The sequence below is a fragment of the Gopherus flavomarginatus genome, chromosome 6, assembly GCF_025201925.1.
Source record: "Gopherus flavomarginatus isolate rGopFla2 chromosome 6, rGopFla2.mat.asm, whole genome shotgun sequence".
Lineage (NCBI taxonomy): Eukaryota > Metazoa > Chordata > Testudines > Testudinidae > Gopherus > Gopherus flavomarginatus.
The window spans coordinates 97,651,988-97,666,321 of NC_066622.1; the positions used below are offsets into that span (position 1 = coordinate 97,651,988).

Here is a 14,334-nt window from a genome sequence, read left to right on the forward strand (position 1 = left end):
CCCTGAACATTTTTGAAATGTTCCTGGTTTCTCACCTCACTGGAGCTGCACTGATTTACCCCAGCTCTGCTGGCCTAGGAGTTTTAACTTCACAAATATTTTTGACTTGGAGAGCTTTTCAGTGGGACAGAGCAGGAAACGGCCACTATTTTGCTCCAGAAATTGAATGGAGACAGATTGCTTAGACTTTTATCCTTTCATTTGGGTTCACTGTGGCTCACACCCTCTGAGTTTTGCTTTGGGTTTCTCATATGTGAAACTCAAAGAAAAACTCAGCCAAATCCAGCATTTCATCTGGTTTCCTTGCAAAACTTGTCTAGGTTTGCTCAAATGATGCAGCCCAGCTTCACTTGAAGCACAATGTATATATTTCAGTGAACCAGCCAGGTTTGTCTCAAAACTAGCAACTAGGCAAGGCTTTCCCCCCCACACCCCAGTTTCAGGTTTGCTTTCAAAAGCCTAAGAATAAACTTTAGTACTGGTATAAGCTGATGGAGAGTCTCCTTCAACTCAAGATGTCTGTGTTTCTGACACTGAATGGCATGAGTTCTACGCCTCACATCAGGCATGTGCATTAGCTGATAACTCTGGTACTTCTACAAATTAAGCCACAGACAATCATATTAGGCTCCCCTGGGCTTGTGGACACATACTATGGCTAATCCCTGCTTTCCTAAGAAGAAAGGGTCAGTACCATAAACGATGACAGTGGCTGTGGTGCTCCGGCGCTTAGCCACAATGTTCTTGGCCACGCAGGTATAGTTGGCGGTGTCTGAAAGTCTGGCCTGCTTGATTATGAGGTTATGATCTATGGTTATCAGGAAGTTGGTGTCTCGGGTGGTGTCAATAACATCCTCGTTCCTCAGCCACTCCACCTAGAAAGGCAGAAAAAAAAGAGGAGAAAGAAAGGAAGGAAAGGAAAGACAGAGAAGAATAAAAGAGATGACAGGGTTGGTAAAGTTATTAAAAGAAAACAGAGGAAGGAGAAAAAAAGAGAAAGAGAACCAGAGGCAATTAGACATCATCATGAGAAGGCAAGATTACAGAGTTAAACATCCAGCGCCCATTGTCACTACCAGATATCGCCTTGCTAAATCTCTGAGAACACCACTCAAAATCCATCATTGCACACCCAGGAAAAGAAATGATAAATAGCTAGGTGGGTGAGTGAGAAGGTGGCCTCATTGCACAGGATGAGAGATGGGGAAGGTGTACTAAAGGAGATGTGAAGCCTGCTGGCTCTTTCCTGAGCTACTGTGCTCTCCTAGCACACAATGAATGCTGGTCACTGGGTGCAGGGATGAAAAGATAATTAACATGGGATGTGGCTAATGGGAGTGGGGGTAAGAGCTAGGAAAGAAACTCGAATGCCATATGGTCCCCACCACAATGCCGGCTTACAAATGGTGTAAGCAGGGTGTACACCAGATCAGGGTCCAGTTGCTTTAATTATACAGGAAGAACCCTGCACTGTGGTGGTAAGGAAAACTACAGAGTAGAAGGCAATTTGATTGACACACAGAAGGAGAAGAGCAGGAATAGGACTCAAAGAAGAGGGGGAAATGGGCTCTGAAGTTGAAGCTAGACAAATTCAGACAGGAAATAAGATCTACATTGTTAACAGTGAGGGTAATTAACCACTGGACCCATTTACCAGGGGGCATGGTGATTCTCCATCACTGATCATCTTTACATCAAGATTGGATGTTTGCCTAAAAGATCTAATCTAGGAGTTATTTTGAGGAAGTTCTATGGCCTATGCTATACAGGAGGTCAGACCAGATGATCACAATGGTCCCTTCTGCCCTTGGAATCTATGAATCAGAACTAGGAGTGAGCAAGGTATAGCCCTATGAGGCGTGATGTCATCATGCAGCTCCTCAGTGAGTCCATTGCTGGGACTGTGCGTTCATGGTGGTCACACTCTGAGCATAAGTTGGCACATCTCCCTGTACTCAGATGTCCTGCCAATCAGTAGAAGGGAGGTGCTCTGCGAGATGCAGCAACCAGGTCCTGCTAACCACAGGTGCCTTTGCTTGCTTTGCCCTTAGCTTTGTCTGCTTTAGCATTTGCAGCGCCATGTCTAGGCAGCCGGCCCTCTAGTTGGTTTTTCCCCACACTGTCAGAGTTTGGGGTAATATAGCCTCCTTTGGTGGGGACAACTGAGTGCACACCACATATCCCACTCGAGTTGTAGTGTTGCTGATTTGTTTCTGCTGTGCACTAGTGCAGGCTACTTGGGAGGGGTATGTGCAAATTGTGTGTGACGGAGTGTGTGCACGTGTGTGTGGCTTTCTCTGAGAAAATTAGTATATGTAGAGAGAGCTCAGAGAGTGTTAGTTATTAACTGTTTGTATTACAGTAGCACCTAGAGGCTGCTACAAGAAATTGGAACTCCACTGTGCCAGGCACTGTACAAACACATAGTGAGACTCTGGTCCCTGCCCTGAAGATCTTACAATTTAAGTTGACAAAACAGCACTGGAGGGAAACGGTAGGCACAGAGAGATACAGTGACATGCCCATGGCCATACATCAGGTCACTAGCACAGTGCTGAAGCCAAGAATCAGGAATAGAACCCAAGTCCCCGGCCAGTGCTCTTCCTACTGAAGAACACTGCCTCTCTAACGTGCGTTTGTATTTCTGTGTCAGTCCGTGTGCAGGGGCTTGTTAAAGTACATGCGGGTGGGACAGAGAAAGAAAAAAAATTAAGATTTGAAATAACCTTTGCTGGGGCTTTTAGGTGTTGCTTATTTACACATGATCAAAAAAGTTGCAACGGTCAACAAATTCCATACAAGAGTGAGGCTTGCGCTGCCTGGAGATATGCTGACGGCATGAGGCATGTGAGTTTTGTTTATCAATCAAAACCAAAAACGGGGGGTTTGTTTACCAATTAAGAACTGTTCTCACCTCACCTACAAGCTGGGCTGGCACGAGCCTAGTTTGTCCATCTAATTGTTTTTTCTATGAGAGATGACAGGTCAGAAACTTCTCTCACACAGAGCACACTCACGGTGATGCTAATGGTACTGCACTGAATTATTGGAGCATGGAGGAAAGGTGACTGGCCTTGGGGGAAGGCCCTGCCTTGGTAGGAGAGTTCATGAACTTTTCTTCCAAGGCCTCATGCGCTCATTTTTACCCATAGCGTTTAAACAAATCATTCTGCGCTTTCTTTTCTTCCCGATCACTCCCACAAGAGGTTAATGGCAGATGAGCACGTACAGGAGGGAGGCATGGGCTGAACAGGTGTTACGGTTAAGTGTGTTATTAGATGTCAGAATAACAGATCCACTGCCCAAAATAAACAGTTTTGCTGAATAATGGAAGCTGACGGCCTACATGAGGCCATCCATCATGGCCCCAAACCATCTGCAAAGATGTGCCCAATCTATTTCATATGCTCTCTCCCTTGTTCCTCGCTGGAACTTAACTGGCACACTGCTGAGGTGTTAGCAAGGCATTGCAAGGGACAACGGGGAAGATGCAAGTGCTGTGGGCTGACCAGAGTTTGCAGGAGGCTGCGTCCCCAAAGGTGGCTTGGAAATAGCTTGCGCTGTTTTATTAATAGATCATGATGGTGAATGTAGCAGGCTGGCTAGCAATTATTCACCTTCATGATCAGGCCTCACAGAAGCCACAACTGTGTCCAGCTGAGGGAGGCAGGGAGGGCAGGTGGGAGGGGTTGGTTACCAGTAAATTCCCATAGCCTCTGATTAAAGATAAACAAAAACCACAGCAGTAAAGGGGGCAGGGCAGTAAAGTCTATAACAGAAAGCTGCGTCTGCTAAAACTGGCAAAATACAAGCTATGCCAGGAGCCTTGTAAAAGCTATTCCAGCATCCGCCTCCAGCAGGTGGAAAGATATTTCCAGCAGTTACAGGTGCTCTCAGAAACAAATCAGCAGCTCCCGCAAACCTAAGAGGGTGGAGTCTCTCCAGACTAACACCCACCAGGACAGCCATAAACAGAGACTGCAGGTGGGAGAGGAAATGTGCTTAGCACTCCTTCCTTCCCACTGGACTGCAGGAGTGTTTTCATGAGTCAGCCTATATGGAGGGGAAGGGGGGGTTGGGAGGGGCTGGCAGCTGGGCAGTGAAATGGTGTCACTCCTGCTGGGGCAGGGAAGTCGGCTTTATTGGGCCAGTCTAGCTCATTACATCCCTGGGGGGCTACAGCCAACCGAGGGCAGGCAGCGTTCCCTAGGGTCTTCTGCCAAGGGAGGGCAGCTCTAGTCATCTGTGGATCCCTCTGCTGATCTGAACATACCTCATCTCCTGGCAGTGCTGCCCATTTTGGGGATGCTGCTGCTCGACTGAAGGCCCCCAGTGGACTGGAGATGGTGCAGCCTCCCCTGTCGTAATCCCTTGCTAGGAAGAGGATTTTGCACTGCTGAGGGCTGTCTGCCAGGGTCAGTGTCAATGGAAAATCTGGTCTATTTGGGCAAAGATGCTGGGGGGAGATAACTGTTCTAAAATGTATGAGCACTCAGGTGAGTAGAGTTTTTCCCGTGGAGTTTTTCCCGTGGGAGTAAAGTATGTCCCCAGCATGCTGGCACGTTCTACCTGGTGTAGCCTCTCAGGCCAGCTCTGCTGTTGGGAGGTGTGAGAGAGAGAGCATGGCTTACCTCTGCTGTTGGGACCCCCTCCGGGGGGCGGCACTGCAGTAACACCTCATGTTCCAGTGGAACCTCTTTCCCTAGAGGCTCCTGGTCAAAGTTCTTCCTCAGGTCTGGGAAAGAAAAATGAGCCCCAAGTGTTATCAGCCAGTGATAGGAATGGAGCAACCCACAAAACCTTGGGGTACCGTATATGGACAGAGGAGCCTGCAGCGAGATAAAATCTATCTGGAGTTTACTGTAACATAGCCTGCTGACCAGCCCACTCAGAATTTCCAGGGATTTCCTGTCTACCACCTCCACCCTTCTTTCCTGGTAACACTACTTCCTGCCCCACCCACCCAGCTGGGCCCTTTGCACCCCAGTTTATCCTTGCCAATGTAAGAACTGTTGTTTCCCAGGTGCTTGCTTGTCTTCTGGATGGAATCATATTCTAGCAGAAAGAGGCCAAGTCTGCCAAAGGATGTCTCAGAACAAGAGCTGACATCCACTTGCCCATGGATAAAACATGATTTTGAGTGCTCTCCCATTCCTGAAATGGGATTCACTCTCCTTCCCTTAGATGAACTGTTCAGAGCAGGCAGAAGGGGGGATGTGCTGGTCCGCTATTGCCAGAGTGGCATGTTCCTGCCGAGAAACTTCACATTCTTTCATCAAAATCAATCCAAAATGAAGTCTTGTGTTTCTGAAAGGGGACCACTGAAGTACTGGCTTGCTGCTTTGCTGCCAGGGCCGGCTCCAGGGTTTTTGCCAACCCAAGAGGCAGGAAAAAAAAAAAAAGCCGTGATTACGATTGGCTGCAGCTCCACCACGCCGCTTGCTTCTTCGGCAGCAATTTGGTGGCAGGTCCTTCGCTTCGAGAGGGACCCAACGGACCCACCGCCGAATTGTCACCGCAGAGCCCGACGTGCAGCCCCTTCCCCTTGGCCATCCCAAGCACCTGCTTGCTGAGCTGGTGCCTGGAGCCGGCCCAGTTTGCTGCACTAGTGAAAGAGAGACTGAGCATCTGGCAGTGCATGTTGGAGCAGGTGAATTCACAGGGGTGATGTACCATTCTGAGCTGGAACTCATGCTGTCTATTAGGTAGCACTATGCATTTCAAGGAAATCCATGGGCCAGATTCTCAAAAGAGCTCACTCCCCAAAAGCTCCGTCTGAGCACCTAAATGAGACAACATTTTCAGAAAGGCTCTGCTTCCAGTTAGGTCCCTAAATGAAGTGGTCAGATTTTCAAAAAGGCCCATCTCCCAGTAACTCCCAAGATCTGGGCACTTTTGAAAATTTGGCACTGTGCCTTTGTCAGCCGTAAATTGCATTTATTTTATTCTAAGTGAATTATACATAAATATTGCATGTGTTTACATTTGGAATTACAGAATATGCAATGACATAGTAGGTCAGATAGGATCTAATATGAAAGTGGTCATATATTACAGTGCTGTGTACTGTAAGTAGCATGCTATCCATGGGCCAAATTCTACCATCATTACAGTAAGCAGCACCTTACTTCAGGAACAATCCCACTGAAGCCATGGCACCAGTTGCATAGTAAGGAATCACTCATTGTGAATATAACGACAGCAGAACTGGGCCTTATGTATATAGAACACATATGTCCTTACTCATGATCACATGGGATGTTAAAAGAAAGAGGAGAAGCAGTCCAGTACACCACCACGTGAAGGCATGCTGTACATTCATGGGCTACACTCAGCAGAGGAAAAAGGAGCAACGGATACTAGTCTTACCCTTCCTCACTAGATGGCGCTGCAATCCATAGGAATTGCTTCCAACAAACATTGCTCCAGCTCGAGCTAAGTGTGATTGGTCACCAACTTTTTTTGTGATCCCCACTCCCACTCTTTTATGGGGTGTGTGACATGCAGGGCTGGTGCAACCATTTAGGCAACCTAGGCGGCCGCCTAGGGCACCCAGTGATTGGGGGCGCCTAAAAGTCCCCTCAGGTAAGGAGGTGGAGTGGAGGTGAGCTGGGGGGGGGGGGTGCCCGCAGTAACGGAGGTGGGGCGCACAGGGGAACAGCTCCCCGCCCCAGCTTACCTCCACTCTGCCTCCTCCGCTGAGCACACAGCCCAGCTCTAAGTCTCCTCCAATCAGCGCCGCAAGCCTGGGTGGGGAGGAGAATTAGAGCAGCGCTAGCGTGCTCAGTGGAGGAGGCGAAGCCGAGGTGAGCTGGATGGGGGAAAACCCAGGCAGCGTTAGCTTCCATGGGGGGAGTCTCCCCAGGCAGGGTTAGCCGCCATGGCAGGGGGGAGGTCTCCCCAGGCAGAGTTAGCTGCCACGGGGGGATGGGGGAGAGTATCCCCGGGTGGGGTTAGCTGCCGTGGGGGAACAGGGGGAGTCTCCCCGGGCAGGGTTAGTTGCTGTGGGGGGACGGGGTGGAGAAGGATTAGCTGTCGTGGTGGGGGCTCCCCGGGTGGGAGGCTGAGTTAGCTGCCGTGGGGGGGTGGGGTTAGCTGGGTGGGGGGTGCAAGGTGGAAGTTTCGCCTAGGGCGCGAAACTTCCTTGCACCGGCCCTGGTGACAAGCGCAGGCTGACTGCCACAGGGCTACTTTGGGAAACGCAGAGGTCCATTAGCAAATGTCACCGAGCTGGGAACCATTTTGGAAAGGAGACAAGAGAAGGCTTTTCATGTAGCCTCAAAGCAGGCAAGTTAAAAAAAAAAATGCTGTGTGTTCCTAAGAAACGGACAGCTTTTTTTTTTTTACTAGCTGTGGCCTTACTGTCAACTGAGAGCAGGAAGCATCACTTTGTGTCAAAACTGCCTTGAAGGCTGAGAACATTTCAGTTGCTGCAGCAGGGGAAAAGCAACTGTTACAGATAAAACAGCATAACAGTTTCCACCCTAAATAGCCCTGCTTTCAGTCCTTCCGAGGCGGTGCTGCAGGTGCACACAAAGCTAACGCAGCTGCCTCGTGGAAAGGTACAAAGGGGCTACTGTACCCTTTGTAAGGTATGCAAGAGGGAGGCCCACTAAGACTGGGCTAAACTTAAAACTTAGGTTGACGTCTCTATGGCACTCAGCGGGTGAGATAGCCAAATCCTCGAGTGGAGCAGTTATGCTGACCTAACCCGTAGCATAGCTGCGGCTAGGTCAGTGGAAGAATTCTTCCCTCAACCTAGCTACCAGTGCGCGAAAAGGTGGTGTGCCTACTATAGCGACGGAAAACCCCTTCCATTGGTATAGGCTGTGTCTACATTATGGGGCTATGCTGGCAGATGTACGGTGCTTTCCAGGGCTTTGGAGCGGAGCCCGGAGCTGGAGTGCGGAGCAGCTCTGGAGCAGTGGAGCTGCAGGTTTTCGCCTGGAGCTGGAGTACAGCTCCAAAGTCCTGGCTATAAATATGCCATTATAGTTCTCATAGTGTAGATATGGTCTAAAACGCACCTAGGAGCTCTGCAGAAGGGGAAGGTGCATATTGCCTTGCTCAGCTGTGTAGCTAGTGCATATGGGGAAGGGGGCTCCCTCGTGCAAGCTGTACACAGTGCAACTGTAACATATTCTTAAAGTAGGTTTCCATATGGACTCTCAATATTCAGCATGATGCTTCTATAGGGAAGCATCTTTAATCACAGAACAACTTCTCTATTGGCAGAACTGAAATTTCCACACTGCAATGCACTGTTTCCCCAGCTCTCCCCTTGTCAAGAGAATCACCTTTTACATCCTTTGGGTGGCAGAACAGCCCAGTAGTAGAGTCCTCCCACCCTAAGAAGGTATGAGCTATTCACTTGGTAAAGGAAACAACACAGGAGGACAAGCTGGGATGTAGGATTTAAAGTTGCTGAATCAGGCAAATCACCTCTGTGGCTGAGGTGCTAACTTGTCAGGTTGCTAAAAATAATGAAGCACCATGTAAGTGCTGAGCATGTTGAAAGTGCTATACAACCATTAACTAGTTAATTACCACAACAGCCTAGTGAGACAGGTAAGTTTATCCCTATTTACAGGTGCAAACACTGAGATACAGAGAGGGTACATGACGTACCCAAGGTCACACCTTGAGCCAATGCTAGAGCTGAGAACAGATCTCAGGAGTTCCCAGCCCTAATCCTGTAACCACTAGACAGCACTGACCCTATCCACTAAGTCCAGCAGGGTGGTGTAATGGAGGAATGGGGCTCTGCCACACTAAGTGAACCCCACTGGCTCATTAAATGGGAGCATCTACCTCAGTGGTTATCCTGGGTAAGCCTACTTATGGTGACAGGCAGTGGGAAAGAAGGAGTCATGGAACTATATTGGGAGGAAAATCCCCACTAGGGCAGATGAAAAGGATTTCCCAGGCAGGGTGTGGGGACAGGCTGGCAAGAAGGAGCACGTGACAGAGATAGGGAGAGGGGCTGCGATGAATGATAAGTGTGCATGACACCTACATGCTATCCGGACGTAGGCCCTTCGGCTTTTCGTGGTCCCAGCAGAGCTCCATGCCACACACTGACACCAGTAATCTTCTAAACCAAAGAGCTCCTCCACCTGATGTCGCGATACCTCGATCTGGACTTCCCGCACCAGCATCCCTGGAAAGAGAGACAACAAAAGAGAGGGTTAAGGAGGCCAGAATGCTGAACCCTTATGAAATAAGCTGCATATGGAAGTATACTGTGTGTGTGCATGTGTGTACTCATGACTGACTGAAGGGGAGGAAAATGATGGTCCTGCAGCTCGAAAAAGGAACTTGAGAGAGGGATGGATTTGATGAGAGACACAACCCCTTCTTCATGAGACAGTCATCTCCTTTCTTCCTCTGCAACCACTTCTTCTCTTGCCCCATCTTCTTTTTAAGGGCTTGACCCAGATTCTGATCCACGCCAGGATCCCCTCCACCCACATACAATGTTTTAAAGATGACACCATGTTTCTGGATATGCTGGTGGTTCTGCTGCATTGCCATTTAAGGGGGGGGTTAAAAAAAATCTCATCACAAAAACAAGGAAGCTGAATATCCTGAGTTCTTACCACCACCATACCCTATTAAAACTGAAACATTTAAAAACATCGCATTTGCTTTTTACCACTGATTCTTGCTTGTTTACTTTTTACATTTCGCCCAGGTGGGGCAATGAAAGTAAAGTACTCAATTTCACTTTTGTTTCTAGCCAGGTTCTTGTCAGGTTCCCTTCCTGGGTTTTATGCATTACCACAATGCTGAAAAGTTTGGGTTCCAAAACAAGGCAGGGGAATGTTTAAATCCAAACAAAAAATCTTTTTCCATTGGAATTTGTTTTTTTAAATCTACACACATTTCTGTTGCGTTCACTTTAGGCTCCATTAAATCTTGTTTCTACATAGACTAAATGTTGTGTCAAAATCAGCCTGACAATGTCCTTTTAAAGTGCCTGTCTGCAGCTGACAAGGACGCTTGGACATATTAAAGCTCCGATGATGCACATGGTGCCACTGCACCCAGCAGAGAGGCCCTGAAGGCAAAAAATGGTTTGGAAATAAATCACGTGACTGCTCATATTTGTTAGCGAAGTGAGGTGGCAAGAACAGTATGTCAGCCCCTCACAGTCTGAGAGAGAGAGAAGTGGCCGCTGAGAGGAGATGAAAGAGGGAGGTGAGGGCTCTGTCTCTTAAGCTGAGAAACACAATCTAGCTGAATTGAACAGGGTCATGGCAAGTGGTCAAGTGGGTCAACTTCTGAGACTATTTCTGGTCACAGGAACATGTCTTAGCCAGCTGGACTGTGTTTAGTCATCCCAGGGTGTGATAGCTTATATGAGGAGTCGCTATCAGAACTCGGTCATGTTTAAAATAAATCCCTAGTTACTATCTGTATAGACTAAGGAATCTGTTTTATTGCCCTAACAATACCAGGCACTGATACCTTAGCCTTTCTGGGTTTTTTGTACAAACCTAGTCACATCTACATTACATTAAAAAATAAAGAAAAGGTGTTATTTTAGTAGGTGTCCCACCCATGGAGAAACATATAGAACATTCTCGTCCTCATATCTATTGTTGAATGAATTCCTATTTTTCACAAAATATTCCATTCATGTATCCCTCTCTAAGGCCATGTCTACATTAGCAAGCTTACAGTGGCACAGCTGTACCAATACCAGTACAGGTGTGCCACTGTAAGATCACTCCGGTAGCCACTCTGTGCCGATGGGAGATATTATTGCATTTCTCTCTCCAAGGTAACCACTCACCTTCTGAACTAAAGACTCTGCACATTTCCACTTGAGAAAATGAAGCCCCTTTTTGAACTGCAGAGCACAGAAGAATCACTGGAGACAAACAAACTTCTCTATTTTCTGTGGTATGTAAAGTTACAACTCTGAACAAAGATCCATGATGGAATTATAAACCCCAGAAAGCACTGCCAGCTAGTCACAGATATAAAACACATAGTTACTACATAATTTGCTGCTCTAAATGTTGAGTACAGCTCCATGCACTGTTACCTTTATTAGAAGGTTTAGTTTGTTATCACACCCTGGCTCATATAAGGTGCCCATCTCCCTAGCTTCACTAAACTCCTTTGCATTTCCCCTGGGCTCCACCACCTCTGAATCACACCTGACATTTGGCTCCTATAGCTGGTATGAGGGTCACACAGCTGGGATTACAGCAGTATGCAGCATCTAGCCTCCTGGGAATGTAAAGCTTCCTCCCATCCTGAATTCATTTGATATTCATACTGGTAATTTAGATACTAATTAAATAAATTTACCCATTTCATATGGACTTTTGCAGAAGTTCAACAGTGCAGCACACATTTCTTTAATGGACACTTTAATTATAGTTATATGTTCGTTCTAGACAGAAAAACTGAACATCGCAAACAAGAACAAAAACTAACTACTCAGGAATAAACACTTTTCCTTCCTACAATCACTCATCACTTATGATAGAACAACTCTACTCCATCCCCACACAACTCCTCCTGGTAATCCCCAGCTGGGGGAGATAGCTGCCCTGCATGAATCCAGAAGGAGAGGGGTTAAATGACATGTCTGACTAGTGATGTACCTCCCTTCAAAGCAGCCACCAATGCCAAAATTGGCACAACTATCCTAATTTTTATGGGTCTGACCTGCAACTTGTAAACACGGCATGCAAGATAAGTAAGGAATTTTGAGTGCATTTATTAGGAAATCTAGGCCCAGATTTTTAAAGGTATTTGCGTATTCCTGCACTCAGCATTGTAATGCTTAACTGATTTAGGAGCCTAAATCTCATTTTCAAAAGTGATTTACACCTTTAGGTATCCTAATCCCATTGCTTCTCAATGGAATTTTGGCTCCTAAGTGCCTAAAATCACTTTTGAAAATGAGGTTTAGGCTCCTAAATCAAGTATTAAGAGGGGTAGCCGTGTTAGTCTGGATCTGTAAAAGCAGCAGAGAGTCCTGTGGCACCTTATAGACTAACAGATGTTTTGGAGCATGAGCTTTCGTGGGTGAATACCCACTTCGTCAGATGTTAGTCTATAAGGTGCCACAGGACTCTTTGCTGCTCCTAAATCAGTTAGGCATTACAATGCTGAGTGCAGCACTGCCTCAATATTTTTTAAAATCTGGGACATAGTGAATAAGGTGTGATTGGAAGGCATATTCAAATGCACTAGAATGGAAAGTGACTGGGGAATCCTGTAGGAAGAGTGTAAGTAGGGAATAGCAGACTGCAAATCCTCAGGAAAAGAAAAATGCAAGTAACAGGAAAAGTGGCTTCATGAGGAACTGCTCAAATATCTCAGGTTTCAAAAAACAGTCTTCCCTTTATAGAGCAGTTCTGGAAAGGGAACCAAGCAAGAACTCACAGAATGGAGTGACCTCCCAGTTAAAACTAGATGGTGATGATATGAGGAGAATGGAACAGGAAAACACTGACACAATTAAGAAGTTCTTCATAACAGGCAGGTGAATGAATACTTATAAATGTGAACATGCACAAATCAGCTGACCCAGATGTCATGTACCACTGACATTTGATTTTGAAAACTAATGGAAACTTTGGAGGTACTGATTGCCTGGAGATAAGAAACTATAATGCTGATACTTTAAAAAAGCAAAGAAGAGTGAGCCTGGTAATTCCTGTGCTGTTAGTAAAGTACTGGTAAAAATACTGGGGGCGGGGAAGGGAAATCACTATGTTGGGGCTAGTGGGATCATGAACAATAGACATTATTAATAGATTTTAAGGCCAGAAGGGACCATTGTGGTCATCTAGTCTGATCCCCTGCACAACACAGGCCAAAGAACCCCGAACTATAACTTCTGCATCAACCTCATAACTTCTGTTTGACTAGAGCATATCTTTCAAAGATATTCCATCTTGATTTAAAGACTCTAAGTGACGAACAATTCACCACACCCATCGGCTTATACAGAGCCATAACTTATAAGAGAAATTTGATTGTTGTTGTTTTTTTCAGGACACAGTTACAAAATTAGCGATGAAAAGAGGGGTAGATGTAAAATATTTAAATTTTAGCAAACCATTTCATTACGTCACACCAATGATTCAACCAGTCCATTATCCTGTCTCTGACAGTGACCAGAACCACAAGTGTTTCAGAAGAAAGTGCAAGAATCCTGTAATGGACAATTATGGAATAATATGCCCATAAGATACACTCTTCCTAGTCCAGGCAGCTACTGGTTGATTTATGCTCTGAGCATGAGAGAGTTGATATCACTTATACACATTTTAAGTTCTACCTATGAACATTCTCACTATCCATTAAAGATCTAATGATCTAATTGTTTTTTGAATCTGACTACGCCCTTGGCCTCTGATACCCTTCGCCAATGAGTCCTGCAGATTGATCATGTGTTGTGTATTTTCTTTTTATCAGTTTTAAATGCCCTTCAATTTCATTAAATGTCCTCTCATTCCTGGATTACGAGAAAGATAAATGCCAGTGCCTGACTTACCTTCTTTAGACCCGCCAGTATTTTGTATAATCTCCTTTCTCGTTCGTTTTCTCTCTAAACAAAAATCTTGATCTTTCCAATCTCTCCTCATCCAATTTTTTTTCCTGCTTGAAATCATTTTCATTGCCAGCCTCTGAACCCCTTTGTATTTCTGCTTTACCTTGTTTGATATAGGGTTGGCAAAACTGAACAGAGTATTCCAGGTGAGGCTGATACCAAGGATTTATATAATGGCATTATAAAAGCCTCAATATTCTTTTCTATCCTACTCTCTAAGCATCCTGTTTGCTTTTTTGGTGCCATTGCACACAGAACAAAGCTTTTCAATGAGCTGACCCCTAGCTCTTTTTCCTGTGTGATTCCATTTAATTTAGAACTCAGCAAAATTGTGTGAGTAATTCACGTTGTTGCTTCCAACGAGTCTTTGTCAACAGTGAATTTCATCTGACATTATGCCATCCATTCACCTAGCTTTGTTAGGTATTTCTGAAGTTCCTCAGAGCTCTCTAGATTGACTATCACAAATAAAGTTGTGTCATCTGCAAAGTTTGCCACCTACTTGTTCAGCCTGTTCCAGACCATTAGTGAATATGTTCAATTAGAGAGGAAGGAATGTCTGGTGGTTAGAGCATTAGGCTGGGACTTGGAAGACCAGGGTTCAATTCCCTGCTCTGCCACAGACTTTCTGGGACTTTAGGTAAGTCCCTCAGTATCTCACTTCCCCATCTATCAAATGGGGTTAATAGCACTTCCCTACTTTAGGGGATAAACATATGAAAGACTGTGTGGTGCTCAGTGACCATAGAAAT

The 14,334-nt window shown here is 46.0% G+C and overlaps 1 protein-coding gene across 3 annotated transcripts in view; it reads right to left on the reverse strand.

Annotated features, from left to right (window-relative positions):
* Positions 1-14,334, reverse strand: part of UNC5B (unc-5 netrin receptor B) — a 149,613-nt gene that overhangs the window by 27,081 nt on the left and 108,198 nt on the right. For all 3 annotated transcript variants that reach the window (XM_050959334.1, XM_050959335.1, XM_050959333.1), the window contains exons 3-5: positions 9,017-9,160; positions 4,632-4,735; positions 695-875 (exon numbers count right to left, since the gene is read on the reverse strand). In XM_050959334.1, coding sequence (XP_050815291.1) covers positions 695-875; positions 4,632-4,735; positions 9,017-9,160 — 429 coding nt within the window. The remainder of the gene's footprint in view (positions 1-694; positions 876-4,631; positions 4,736-9,016; positions 9,161-14,334) is intronic.